This window comes from Physeter macrocephalus, chromosome 6 (genome assembly GCF_002837175.3).
Source record: "Physeter macrocephalus isolate SW-GA chromosome 6, ASM283717v5, whole genome shotgun sequence".
Classification (NCBI taxonomy): Eukaryota; Metazoa; Chordata; class Mammalia; order Artiodactyla; family Physeteridae; genus Physeter; species Physeter macrocephalus.
Genome location: NC_041219.1, coordinates 7,506,588 through 7,521,468, shown reverse-complemented (window position 1 = coordinate 7,521,468; position 14,881 = coordinate 7,506,588). Strand labels below are relative to the sequence as shown.

General features: G+C 42.2%; 1 protein-coding gene across 3 annotated transcripts in view; it reads right to left on the bottom strand.

Moving 5' to 3' along the window:
* LGR5 (leucine rich repeat containing G protein-coupled receptor 5) overlaps positions 1 to 13,745 on the bottom strand; it is a 121,442-nt gene extending 107,697 nt beyond the window's left edge. For all 3 annotated transcript variants that reach the window (XM_007111574.2, XM_007111575.3, XM_007111576.3), the window contains exon 1: positions 13,534 to 13,745. In XM_007111574.2, coding sequence (XP_007111636.1) covers positions 13,534 to 13,745 — 212 coding nt within the window. The remainder of the gene's footprint in view (positions 1 to 13,533) is intronic.
* Between the last annotated feature and the right edge of the window lie 1,136 nt (positions 13,746 to 14,881).

The window sequence follows — 14,881 nt, the reverse complement described above, 5'->3', positions numbered from 1 at the left end:
GGTACTCTGACCTCCTATTTAACTTTGAAACCCACGCCCACTCCCAGATTCAAGTCACTGGCATCTGTGATTCCCCAGGAAATAATTTTAGCCTCACTGTCATCACTGACTGCAAACATCCTTCCTGTAATTGCATAGAACCAACTGCTTATTTACTGAAAACAGCTACTGAAATTCCTCATGAAAGTTCAACTCTTTTGAATGTATTTTCAGATAGACATAAGCCTATTCCTTAAACCAGTTTTTTTTCCTTAGAGTATAATTATTTTTTCAGTTGTTAATATTAAAAAAACACCACATTTTTATTTTGTTGAAATTTTCTTTTTTTTTTCCCTGATGCATCTTTGGCTCTGAGGAAAGGTTGGGTTCCCTATCTCCCTCTTAGTCCCCCGAAATCCATCATTTCTCGCCTGCTGCTATAGCAAGTCAACTGCTGAGATGGAAGCTTCTAAGAGCCCAAGAAGTTACCAAACTGAATTTTCCCCACGTACTCAGGAAAAATCGTGGGGATGGGTAAGATGAAAAATGAGAGGATAAAAACAATTCAAGCCCAGGACCACAAATTGTGGGCCATTCATGAAGTCAAGTCTGAGGAGTGTACTCCTAACATTGGGCCACCAGCCCACAATCTGTGACAAAGCCCTCACTCAGTGTCAGCCACCCTGGAGATTTGTGCAGTGTCTACACAACGCTATACACACACGTGAAAATGTGGAACTTCATTCAATACACAGAATCTTTTATCTGTTTGCCACTGAGGATCAGAGATGAAGGCTAAATTTTTTTTTTTACTTGAACAGGTACTGGGTGATGCCTTACTCACTTCAAACTTCCCCTTCTTCCTCCCCCTACTCTTGTACCTAGTAGGCATCTTGTTCTCCTCTCATTTTTAACATTAAAAAACCTTGTTTAATGAAAATTGCATTTACCCTTGTAAAATTTTAAGGCAACTGATTTAACTCTTTTGGGGGGATAACAATAAGAGGCAACGCTGTGTATTTGAAAAACATGGGTTTAGTGTTATAACAACTGTAACACCATGGCTGACAAAACCAATAACATTTAACATTTCATGCATGCTCCATATATGAGGTACTATGCAAAGTCCTTTACATACGTTATCTTACCAATCGTCACAATAATCCAGTGAGGTAAATGTCATTATTATTGCCATTTTACTGATGAGAAAACTGAGATGCGGAGTAACCTGCTAAGGTTTTTCAAGACTGGGCTGTGAGCATGTCAAAAGATGTTCTCAGTTCTGAAGTAGGGGTACTCATAACTATTTTATGAGACTCAAATGAGAAATTAGGTGTAAAACTGTTAAAAAGCACTTTTTGATTTTTTTTTTTTTTTCTGTTTCGGGAGTTTACAAACAATGCAGTCTGCCAACTTCAGAGGGAAGGGCCTCTTGGTCACCACATTATAAGATTATACCGGAGATTCCATCAGCTTATCTCACTCTCTGTTATACATTTGGTGGCACCTTGTATCTTAGGCGTGGATGATGTGCGGGTCTTACGTAGAGTTTAGGGGAACAGGGAGTGTCCCCTAGAGAGGGAAAATGGTGTTGACTGTCCCTTAAGTGTGCCCCGGCCATAACGGCTTTTGAAGTAGCCCGGGCACAGGCGTGCAGGGGCAAAGGGTGTTTGAAGATGTAGGTGTTAAAGTTATTCAGGCATAGTATTGCCTATAGAGCACAAGATGACTGCTAGTGAAAAGATGGTTTGTCATTCACAGTTGCCAACAGCAGGGGGGCACATCCAGCCATGCAGGACCACATGGTGGGTAGGAGAAGGAGAGGGAAGAAAGCAGGCGCAAGAGCCTTTACTGTGGTTTCCGTGGGAAGGAATGGGCGGGACAAGCAGACTTAGAGTTGGCTAGTTTGAATAATGTCATCAGGCTCCGGGTGTAGGTGTTGCCCCGAGTTATCTGGTACCTGGCCCTGGGGTGATTAGGGCAGGAAATATTGACCTAGCGTGTAAGAGTCCTGCAAGAGCCCGATAAAGAAGGAGGTTGGGGGTGTGGGCTTTGGGTTGCTTGGTTTGCACATGAAAGGCGCACTTGCGGGGGGGGGGGGGGGGGGGGGAGTCGTTGCTATCTCCAGGGATAGCCCTGGGCGAGGCAGTCCCTCCCGCGTAAGCAAGGCCCCAAGATAGCAAAGCATCATAAAGTACAGAAAATGAAAACCATGACTGGTACCTAGGGATTCTGTGTTCTAATCCAGTGAGACTCCTTTCTTCTTTGGTCCAGGAAAATCTACAATTCAAGGGGAGTATAGAGTCCAGTAGTGAAAACAGACAAGCAGATCAAGTATGGTGATCACAGGTGGTGAGTGCTGGGCCAGTCTGGGCTCAGGAGCATCAGACAGGTTTCGAAAATGGTGGGTCACAGAAAGCTTTCTGGAGGAGGTGATGTTTGAACTGAGTATGGAAAGACTCATAGAAGTTGGAAAGATGAAAAAGAAGGAAGGCATTCCAAGCAGAGACCAACACATGTGAACACCTGGGGAGGCCTGAGACATGGAAACTGCAGGATGTGGTTTGATATGACTAGAGAGGAGAGAACGTGGGGGGTTGGGGAGGGGGGATTGGCAACAGGGTTTGCGAGTGAGGGATGAGGCAAGACAAGTTGATTTTGTGGGTTAAACTAAGGAGTTAAACTCTACCGTGAAAGCCACAGGAAACCACTGAAGGATTGAATGTACGGGAGACGTGAGCAGAATTTCATCCTGGACAAACTCGTGGGGTGGCAGGGAGTGTGTGTGTCTTGGGGGGTCTATGCAAACCAAGATAGGAGACTGCCACAGTTATCCAGGCAAAAAGGGAGGAGAGCCAGAATTAATGCAATTTCAGTGCTAGGGGAGAAAGGGAACAGACACAAGAGGCAAGAAGGCTACCTGAATTTGGTCAAATTAAAGTCCCAAGTGAAATTTAAATTACAGTAAAGACATGTTTAAAGACTATGAACTGAAATTTGGGAAGTTAATTATTTATTCCTCAAATGAAATCTGATTGCTTCTTTCTGCCTTACAGATTTTTTAGGTGATACAGGGACACTTTATCTGTATCTACAGTGGGCCAAAATCTTATCAGGTTGAGATTCAGGCACATACCTAGAAGTGAACATATAATATGCATAAGCAACAGGATACTTGGTAACATCTAGAAAAGTAACTGGGAGTTTTAGAATTCACTTGAGTATCTGGCATTGGAGCAAAAAGGTGGAAAGGAGTGTTCAACTGGGGTTTTTGGGAGACTTGGGTTCCAATTCCATCCTTGCCAGTTATGTGATTTTGGGGTATGTTGTTTACCTCTTATAAGCATGAATTTCATCATCTGTTAAAATGAAGGTGTTGGATTAAGTCATCTCCAAGGTCTTTTCTAGTCTAAAGCCTATGGGTAGACATAGCTTTTGACTCATCAGAAACCTCTGCAACCCATCTAGGTGATTTTAATTCCGCTTATTTGCACAATTAGGGTAATGCTCTAGCAATCATGATTAAATTTCAGTTTTGCACTGTGTAATGTGACCTTAGGTATACAGCTTAGTCATTCTGGTAATTTGTGGATAAAAGATTATCCTTTTAGTTCTTTACAGTAGAGCTTACTCTACATGTAGTTAGCTATTAGTGCGAGCTCTGAATTGGTTTTACTGTAATTAACATAAATCTACCAAAATTAGCCTTTCTCTTCCCATTATACAATTAACTATGTTCTGAGGAGTTTCTACAGCTAAGGCAAAGGGGGCTTCAAATTACTCTGTAATAGTCATTCAGGACCAGACCATATCCACCTAACACTTCTCACAATTACAAGACCCTGGGGCAGCGGACTTTATGCTCAAGCCAACAGCTGTAAGTTGGAAGGTGGATCCTTGCTCTCAGTTAATCATGCTGCTAAAACTTCTGAGATCTTCAAATGAGATAGGCTTACACCCTGGGAGAATCTGGTTTAACTAGGATTTCCTTTTGCTACCCAAGCTTGAAGACTCAATGAAAAAAGATCTTGAACTTCCTCCTGTACTCCGCTGCACTGAGCCCCGGAGAATAACAGCTGCTGGGGGATGGGGGCTTCAGTGAGTTCAGGTCTCCCACCACAGGGATGGTGGCTTCCCCAAGTTAAAATCAAAGACCCCGATTTCAGTGCGCTTAAGAGTTGATAACTTTAATCCCCAAGACTCTTCTTTCTAAACTTCCCTTCGTCTTGTAGATTGAAGCCCTGGGGGGTAGAGTGTCTGAGATAAGGAAAATGCATCCTTCCAGTCCACCTCTGATACTATCTGGAAGAGAGGGATGGAGAGGGATGGAGAAGGATAAGGAGAGACTCAGGAGAAATGTACCAACCCGGGCTGAATGCCTAGCGGAGGTCTCACCGTCGCTCTGTTCTGCCTGTGCTATTTCTTGGGTGGCAGATTTCCACACACCCTTTCCATCTCTCTTGCCATATTTTTCTAGGCTTTACTCTATTGGGCAGACAACACTACTAATTATAGAGTACATCTACGGCTAAATGCAAGCAGGTCTCCTAAGGGTCCCTTCAGGACAAGAAGTATGAAGAGAAAATAAAGTGGAAGATTTCTTATTTCAGCCTTTACTAGAAGACTCCAAACTCGTTCTGTAGATTCATTTAACAGACATTGTGAAATAAATGTTTATTGTGATCATCTTAATATATACACATAATAGATGATTAAAGAATGTAGCTCCTTCCATGGAAATTTTTATAATCAAATAATCTTCACCGTGTATGTATACAAAAAGTGAAAGGTTATTTTTGTGCTGATAGATTTAAAGACCAATTGATTACGTAACAAGAGTTCCTTCAAATAAGTGCCTCACAAGAAAATTTATAACCTAAAAACTTCAAGCGCCATGTGGTATTTTGTGTGTCGAACCAATAAGCTCATTAAAATAACATTGGGTAAACCCAAGCACAACGCAATGAAAGTTCTAACACAGCCCACATTAACCAACCAACTTTAAAATAATATCTTTGTTACGTGCTAAGGTTAAAAATTCAGCAAATTCTTTATATTTTTTCCACTTGAGATCATGTGTGGTTTTCTACTTTCCCGAGAAGTACACTTTTGTGGCTTTTTGATCAAAGGAAGGTTATTTTTGCAAAGAGACATCTTTTGTAGAGGTCCCTTTTCTACTTAATCAAGGTTTCAAGAAAAAAAGGAGCACAAGAGTGTTTACTAGTTTTTTAGCGAAACATAAAAATTCTTAGATTCTCTTCTTAGTGTGGACTTTGGAAAGGAAGGCGTGCATGTAAGGTTAGTCATCACTGTGTGTGTGTGCGTGCGTGTGTGTGTGTGTGTGTGTGTGTGTGTGTGTGTGTGTGTGAGAGAGAGAGAGAGAGAGAGAGAGAGAGAGACAGATAGACAGACAGACAGAGACAGAGAGAGAGGCAGAAAAGGAGGTGGAAGGAGGAAATAAAGGAATTTGGCTGCAAAATTGAGTAACAGTTTGAAACACTTGGCTCCCAGTTGTGAAAGATGAGCAACACTGGGGAAAAGGCTAGGCTAACAAGGGACCACTTGAGGAAAGCTTAATCTCAGCTGGCAGGCTGACGAGGAAGGTCAGCTCGGTGCACGCGTTCCCAGCTGGAGTTGGGCTCCCATTTTGCCAGAACAATTGTCTTCTGCATTTCAGCTTCTGAAGCTAACTGAAGGTGCCTTCACAGCCAGCTCTTCAGTGTCTCCCCTTAAAAGGGTTGGCTCTCCACTGCCATGCCATGTCAATGTTATGTATCATTTCCACCGAGCAAGTGGCACAAAGGAAACTGTTTCTTATTGGTGTGTTGCTGTGTGTGTGTTAGTGTGTGCATGAGAAATGGCTTTCTTTCCCCTGGACCATCACAAGTCTTCATTAGGAGATGAAATCAAACTCCTTCTGAAGCCAAGAAGGGCAAAATGAGCATGGAAAAAAATGTGCAAATGTTAAAAATGAGACACTTGAAAATTATGGATTGCTGAAAAATTGTTTTACATATATATTCCTTTTCATATTCTTTTCCATTATGGTTTATTACAAGATACTGAATATAATTCCCTGTGCTATACAGTAGGACCTTGTTGTTTATCTGTTTTATATATAGTATTGAATAGTTTGTATCTGCTATAATTTTAAATTATTAATGTTCACAGAAAACTACAGTTGAGTGTACTGTTGTAAGAGCTTTTAGAGATTATATCCCAATGTAACCTAAATTTTCTAAACATCAGTTCTTCCTTGAGGAGGTGTTCTTCATATTGAATATGCTTTATAATTAATTGGTCAGCTATTGATTTTTCATGTCGACTTTGTAATACAATAAATGACTAACACATAGGTTTACAGCAGCAAATGAACTGAAGGACTGAAGAAACTAAATGGATAGTTCAGGAAAAGTTCTTCTTTGTTTGAAGGAAGGGACTTTTCTCTGACTTATCCAGATTTCTTATTTACACAGAAGTCTGTATCACTGGCTTAATTGTTAAACTGTGCAGAGCTCACAGCGTGATCGATAAGTAGATAAAACTTTGAAAAAATTCTCCATTCTGAATCAAATAAATGATGTGTCAATTCATCTTATCTCATCAGTTTTAAAGGTAAATACAAACTTAAATAAAATTGGCCTATTAAGAAAGTTCATGTCTCTCTGAATTGACAAATAGTTCCAAAGAATTCAGCTACTTTATTTGACACATAGATCTGGTCATAGAAAAAAAAGAAGTTTCATTTTTAACTTGGAAGTTATTAGTCAACTGATCACTCTTTATAATACTTGGGCACTACCACAATTTGTCTTCGACTTGGAGACAAGAGAAATAGTTTTTGTGGTAGTAAGAAAATGGATATATGAAAAGGTATCTACTAAACTTAAAAGATTGGCCCAAAGATATATAATATTATTCTCATTTTACTGAAAACTAAAAACTGCATTTCTCAGGATTCCTTGAAGAAATATTTGTGGTATTAGGCCTTCATAAACTGTGTTCCTAAGAAGAAGAATTTCAGCACCAATTACAATCACTATGAGGCATAGCTAAACATTAGAAGGCTGGTTTTCTTGTGTTTCTGGTAAACTGGCCCTGAAGATAATTTCAAAGAGGCCCCCCCCAAACATTTTGAGCAATGGAAATAGCCTTGCAATAAGCTAACGGGCCCCCCAAAATAGGGATGATAATAGTACCCGTGTCAAAAGGTTGTTGTGGGATGTGGGATTGAATAAAGTAGCAGCATAATGCCTGGCACTCAGGAAGAACAATATAAACGTCAGCTGTTATAATTACTGTCATTACAATAATAAAGTAATTTAGACATGTAAATTCTGGTGTGTTTGTTAAATAACTCACGGCATCATTTAAGCAAAATACAATTTAATTGTATTTCCAATGGGGCTGAGCCATAATTGTGGGATACCAGTAGCCTTGTGTTGTTCTCTTACTTGCAGACAAGTAGCTCTCATCTGTCTTTCTCTGGGCTCTTTTAGCCACTGGGATTTCAGCAGCTGGTTTAGCCAATTCTATTCAATTCAACATTACAAGTATTTACTGAACATCTCTTAAGTGCCAGGCACTGGTGTGGGCACTTGGGAAATAAAGTAGAAAATTTCCTAGCCTGGCGGAGCTCACAGTCTAGTGAGGAAGATAAACCCTGAAGGAAAGACAGCCCATCATTACCTCCTGGAGAATTATTCCATCTGATTTTAAGGAAGATGGTTTCATGGACAATGGTTAGTTCTTTTGCATACTTTTAAAGTAAATTCCAGCTTTTCCAATCCCAGATTTAAACATTGAGAATGAGGGTATGAGGAAGGACTCCTGCTTACGAAGCATTTTAAAAATAGTTAACCCAATGTGTGGTTAATGGATGTTAACTAGACTTATCGTGGCTATCATTTTCGATACAAATATTGTATCTTTATGTGTACACCTGACACTAATGTTATAAATCAATTATATCTCAATTAAACTTAAATATTTTTTAATTTAAAAAAGGAAAAAAAAGTTAACCTACTAATTTGAACACCCTGTTAACCGTCTTTTAGCATTAAAGTTAACCTACTAATTTGAACACCCTGTTAACCGTCTTTTAGCATTACTACTAGATAACATTATTCCATATTGTGAAATCAAATGATCAACGTTCTTCTACCTACCACTTTCAAATAAGGCATTTCCACTGGGCTCAATCAGTGTAAAAAAAAAAAAATTAACTTTAAGAGGTGGGAGAAAATGCCAGAGATTTCAAGAATGAGCCTGCTTCCTACCATGTCACCTATGGAGAACCAAATTAATTTTGAATTATGACAATTTTTATAAAAAAATTCCACCACACATCCTATGCAATGTCTCCTTTTCCCATAGCTAAGGAGTTCCACGGGTGAAACTGAGCATGTAGTTGGTGTCTATAATGACTGAATAAAACTGTATATCGAAGCTGACAGATCTGGGAATAAAAGAGTTGTAGTAGGTTGGAACTCATGGGTAGTTTAACAAATGAAATCCTAAGATACACCAAAAATAGCAATAGGACTAAATTATCAGCTTGGTAAGTAATATGTCAGTGGTGGCTCTAACGCCAGTCTGATTCATTTTTCTACTACAAAATGAGACTGTATAAAGGCAAACACTGCACCAGGAGTGAGGAGGTTGAATCTCATAGGAAGGAATTTGCCTTCTCATGAAGAATTCAATTTACCAGAAATATCCACTTGCGGGTGTTTACAAGGAAATGTGCCATTTGGCATTATTCTAAATTTATATAAACAACTGAACAAAACCAAAAGAATTACTTCACAAAATTGCTCAGTGCAGCACTCACTACTGTTTTTCATTTCTATATTATGGCATATGATTTGGTTTAATTGGAAACATAGTTAAATTTATAGCTAAAATGACTTAAATGTATACATTCAATAGAAGAAATATAAAAAATGCTTTATTAAGGTAAGTAGATATTAGGTATCAGTTGTAAAACTATAAATATTCCACAATGTCTCTAATTTTATGATAGTTAATTGTTTACTTGGTTATTATGTCTATGCTTTTGACAGTTACATGTATTGGAAATTAAAAACAAACAGTTCAGTTAAAAACTTGACTTTGAGAAATTATAGACTAGTTTTGTGCTTCTGAACTTTTAAAAGCACACCCAAGTGGGAATGGTTTCATTATTAAAGTATAATTTTATTTAATTACAAAGGTTATTTTTTTATTCCAATCTTCTAACTCATTTGTGACTGCCACCTTTCGTTGCAGATCAGAACTCTGCCTTTACTTCGAAGAAAATGTGTAAAGGGAAAAAAGATCGAAGATCTGATTGAGGATCATGCATACTATATGCAAAAATTCATTATTGTCACAAAAACTCTGCCATGCACATGCTGAACATATTCAGTAAAATATTTATTCTAAATCTACACCACAAAATTGTTTGAATCAGAGCCACTACTTAAAAAAGAAATCACTCAGACTAACTCAGTCAATTAGTTTCAATAATGGCCCCCATAACAAAAACACTACTAAGAAAACCTGGGCATCCTGAAGAAAAAGAAAGAACTTCATTAAAACGCAGAAAAGTCACTGATATCATTATATTTTTAACGAATTTTGCAAGTAGGTTGTAGAGCAAACTATGAATTTTGCAACTGACCTAAATTTCAAGACTGTTGTAACAATTAAGGCTTTTGTAACCATCTCTAAAGTAAAAAATTCTCCTTCATTTAAAATAGTTTTCTTTGCTTGAAGGGAAGTAGAAATATATTAAATAATTTTCAAGGAAGAGTCTGAAAAGTTTCCTTAATTTTGAAAGCGTATCTTAAATGCTTAGAACACATGTATGACGCCAGGGCATCCTTAATTAGTTATAATTGAGATTTTTGATTGTTTTTTTAAATTAAAACTAGTTTTACCAGTTATGTGTAAAATTAAATTTTGTTACAAAGTTACATATGGAAAAGTAACCAAACTACATAAAAAAAAATCTTTCTCTTGGTTCCTTTAGTTTATGTGACATAAATTTGCCTGTGGATGAAATGTTCATGTCTTTAAGCAATAGCAGGGAAAAACTCAGTTTTCATTTAAAAATAAAATGGCTGTTCTAGATCAATACAGAAAAGTATACTTACTATATTAAGATGTTCATTAGGATTTAGTTTTCTATTTGGATGCCACACTAACTGGATGAAAGATACATCAAAGTAGTATAGGGAGCTTACTTTTAAGACCCTATTAGCAAAAATGTCCACATTTGATGCATTAAAATAACTTACCTATAATAAGATTAGATGCTAGCACTACTTTATTTCTGACAGATCACTACTGCTAGGTTGAGATGTACTAAACGTTGGAAATAATTATTGTCTGCTTTTATGTCTTAACCCTGGTGTGTTCCTTGTTTTCTGCTGAGTGAGCTTTAATAGCCCCTGTTGTAAAATCAGAGCCCATAATCACTGGAAGAGAGAAAGAGAGAGAGAAAGATTAAGATTGAAAATTTCCAGTGTTTATACCACGCATGTTCAGTGGTCCAATTACAGATCCACTGGAGAATGCAGTTCAGTAAGAAAAGAGAGTTAATGTTTGGACTGGCTTAAGACTTAGCTTTTCTGGGGAAGAAAGATTCTAGAGCTGTACATAAACAGCTCTAACCTTCTATGAAGAGATTGAAGAAACTTTCTTTACCTACAAGTTGGACTAGCCAGTTATCAGATTGTGGCAAATCTATTTGCCAAACGTGTACAGCTGGAACTTGCCACCATCAATCTGAAGAAAATGAAATGCTTGTTCTTTTCTGGGGAGAGGAGGAAGATTAAGAGATAACATTTTCACTCAAAGAAATGGTGGTAACTTATTACAAACAATAAAAGATAGTAGTCTGGTCTTTCACCCACATCAGTCTTTGCACACTACAACTTTCTCATCAAAGCTTAATTACCACTGGGCCCCAGTGGAGCGGGGCTGTAACTTCGTGTTCCCATTTAAGAGCAAAAAGAAGTTATCTCGTAAAATAATACAACCAGTAAAACACATGCTTATTTATTTGAATATGAGTAAATAAAGATCTCTCCTTCAGGTTGTGAGTGCACAAGTGAAGGAGAAATGGTCACTTAATTCTAGGTGTAACCAAAAGAGGGCACCATCTACCCTTAAAGTCGGCACAGAGTTCCTGACGTTGTCAAAACAAACCCCCCAACCTCAAACCCTTCAACCCACCAAGGCAGGGCATCCGATGGCCTCTGGCATTTTGTACTCCATAAGGAGACCAATTCTGAAATTGCCCATCACGAAGAACATCAGTTTGGTTATTTACTTCAGGACTGATTTCTACATTTAGCACTCATATTCGCTGAAATGTTAACCATTGGATGCAAGTATTTGACATTTCACTGTGACACTTTTCACAGACACTCTGAGTTTAATATTTTATAGGACAATGAGAAAACTTCCCCTTAGGCCAGGATACAGGCTGTCATCAAATAGCACGAGAAAAAGCTGACAATTAACTTCCTAATGGTATCTTAACGCCAAGGGGCTATCCATAATGCTAGATAGGGAACAGTGGCAGTCAGATCTCCCCAGCACATGGAGGATGCAGTTAACTGCATTTGAGGTATGTGGGAAATGATTTGAAGCAGTATTTTACGCCAACTTTTAGTAACAGAAGCCTAACAAATGAGTGAGAGAAAAAGAGTCGTGACATTTATTTTCGGTATCCTTAAACAAGTTTGCTAACAAGTGTATTACTTAAATAGGTAAATGTTTGGGGGGATTGCACAACTCCCCTGTATATGGCCAGTTTCTTCAGGGTGATGGGGAAAAATAGTTCTAGGCTCTTAAGTGCAACTGCGAACCGCTCTCAGAAATTCACGATACAGGAGAATACGTGATTCTTGAAACACTGAGTTTAGCAGTTAAACCCAGAGACGGGAGATGAATAGTACAGACAATTTCGTAGTACAGACAGTTGTTTAGGAGGAGGAAATGTCAATTCTTAGAGAACGATCACTTAGGGAAGCAGATTTCCATCACTGTAAAAATATCACTACACCATGCAATTAAGTGCCACTGAAGGGAAACCTGGTGGGGAAACAGATTAATTTTATAAACTTTTCAGATAGGGAAAGCAGCCAAAATAGTTTTATGGTAGGTGAGGAAGGGACTGCCATCTACTAACACTAAAGTCTAGCAGGATAATCCCTCCCTTTCAACGCAAAATCAAAGCAAGTAAAAAAGAATTTTTTTTTTCTTCCTCACTCTGTCTCTAGAAAAAGAATCACTATCTAGTGTAAAGCGTTGTGCAAGCCTCTTCATGTTTCTTCCCTCCAGAAAACAACTAAACAGAGGAAAGACCGAGTTCACAAACATCCCAACTCGCTCCTGCCAAGGTACATCAGAGAAGCCGAAACTGGGATTGCCAGGGTTTGGGGTGGGCTCACCGCAGTGCCTCGAGTTCAAACCTAAACGTGTAACCTTGTGGCCACGAGTGCCCCTTTTCCCGAGTGGTCCCGACCCCTGGTCTCTCTGCACGAAGGAAGCGAGCCCCAAATTCTCCACAGGGCGATGGAGAGTTATCGCCTTGGTTCCCAAGAATCGGGTTCCTCCTGGGTCACCACATCCACCCGACCACCTGTTACCCTCCGGGCCTGGATTTTCCAGAGACCAGATTATGAAATGAGCCGCTGCCTCGTCTCCGCAGTTGGGGTTTGGAGTCTGTGGTGGGGGGATGACGGGCTGGGAGGATCCCCGAGGGATGACAGAGAGCTTCAGGTCTCCACTTGGGTGTCTGCGCCGCTGTTTACCCGCCCCGCCGCCTTCAGCCCACTTCCCTTTCCTCCCCCGGAGGAGGAGATGGTTAAAGATTACACCGTGGCCGCGGGCACTTCAAAGGGCGGCTCGGGCAGCCAAAGGTAAAGATAACGTTCTGGCAGCTCTTATCGGGTTTGTGGTTGCCACATTATAATCACTTCATTTAAAAAAAAAGGAGGGGGGTGGGAGAGAAAGAAAAAGAAAGAAAAGAAAAGAAAAGACAAAAAAAAGGTTACATCACGCGACTGTGCAAGGGATGTAGAGTAAATTCCTTTGGAGCTGGACGAGTTGGAGTTGTCCTTTGGGGAAATTTTTACAGCCCATCTCTTCATGGAACGCGACAGGACAAGGAGGGGAGGTTGGGGCAGGGACCAACTGGGCAGCCTGCCCTTGGGTTCCAGGCTCAGGGGCACAAATGTCCACACTGCAGGCAAATGCCTCCAGTCGGAGGAATTAGCGCGGCGACCTGCCTAGAGCTGGACCGCAAAGCTGCAGCGCACCAGCGCTTTCCCGGGTTGCACCTGAAGACGCTTCTCTGCGGGCCCAGAAAGTGCGGGCGTGCTACCCCGAGACACGTGCATTTCCCAGGGGCCCAAACACGCCTGGCCAAGACACCCTTTGCAAACTCTACCGCCCCCTCCAGAGCAGGCGGGAGCCTAGGAGCCCCCAGCCTGGCCTAGGGCCCGCCTCCTTTCTTCCCTCTGCACCCTTTCCGGAGCGGAGTGGAGGCGCACTTACAGGTAGGAGGTGAAGACACTGAGGTTGGAGGGCAGCTCCGAAAGCCCCATGTCGGAGCAGTCCACCCTGAGCAGCATCCTGCCGTCCGGCTCGCACTGACAGTGCGCGGGGCACCCCCGCAGCAGCGCGCCCGGCCTCGGCGAGCCGCCCCCGGCCGCCAGCTGGAGCAGGACGGGCAAGGCCAGGAGCAAGCCGACCGAGGAGGTGTCCATGGTGCCCGGGCAGGGGGCCGCGAGCGGGGCGCGGCGGGAGGGCAGCGTCGGGCTTAAGGCGGACGGTGGCGCGCCAGGCGCAGCTCGGCGGGCTTCTGCGGCCCCGCGGGCGCCTACAGCGCGGGGCGCAGCGCTCCTGGCCCCCGGCGGGGGCGCCGAGGAGAAGCGCTGCGGGGCCCGGCCGTGCCCCTGCCGCCACGCGGGCCTCGGGAGCGGCCCTGGCTGCAGCCGCTGCGGGGGCCGTGCGCGCTGCTGCTGCAGGCGGCCTGCTCGGTGTGGAGCAGCATCTCCGCTCGCACGCTCGTTTTTTAAAGCGCTCCAGCCCGAATCGCGCGCCCAGTGACGTCAGCGCAGCCCGGCTTCCCAGGCACCCCCCGCCTGGCCCCACTTTCCCTCCTCCGACCCCCTCCCTCCTTTCCCGACTCCGCGGCTTGGAGGAGGCTGGCGGCGCGAGGTGCGGGCGAGTTCTCAGCGCTCGAGCTTTGCCTCCGGGGCGCGGATTCCGGCGCTCAGCACCTCAGGAGGGGCAGGGGACTCCCCCCATCCCCACTCCGTCCCGTGTCCTGGCGACCCAGATCAGAGAGCCGAAAGGGACCTGCTTCAGAGGGACGCAGACAGACGCGCATGGGCCGAGGGATGCGGCACGCTTCCTCTAAGAACACTTCAAATAATGGAGGGACTACATGAGTGCTTATAGAAAAAAAAAAAAAAAAAAGACTACAATTCAATCCAGAAAAACAGTTACACTAACAGGGTAAGGAGGCAGGCGTCCCCAGGCGAAGGATGGGTGGCCTTTTTGATCCTTACCTCAAGCCGCCCTGTCTGGCTCGCTTTTGCCGTAAAATCGAAACGCTGGGCTAATCGCTAAGTAAATACAGCTCGTGAGCAAGCACTTCAATTCTGTCTAATCCACGGGGTAAGAAGGCGAAGTGACTGTTTTTTTTTTAAGTGATTTAGGATCCTCTGGAAGTCAGTCACCTTTAGTAAAGCAATGCAGGACAGACAGATAGATGGGTGTTTGCTTGCTTTTGTTCGGCAGCCTTTTCATCCGAAGTGTCCCAGGGTTTTCTACGTGCAGTCCCACCCAGGTGTGAGAACCATTGCCAGTGCAAAATGCGTGTTCTCACACTCTTCAG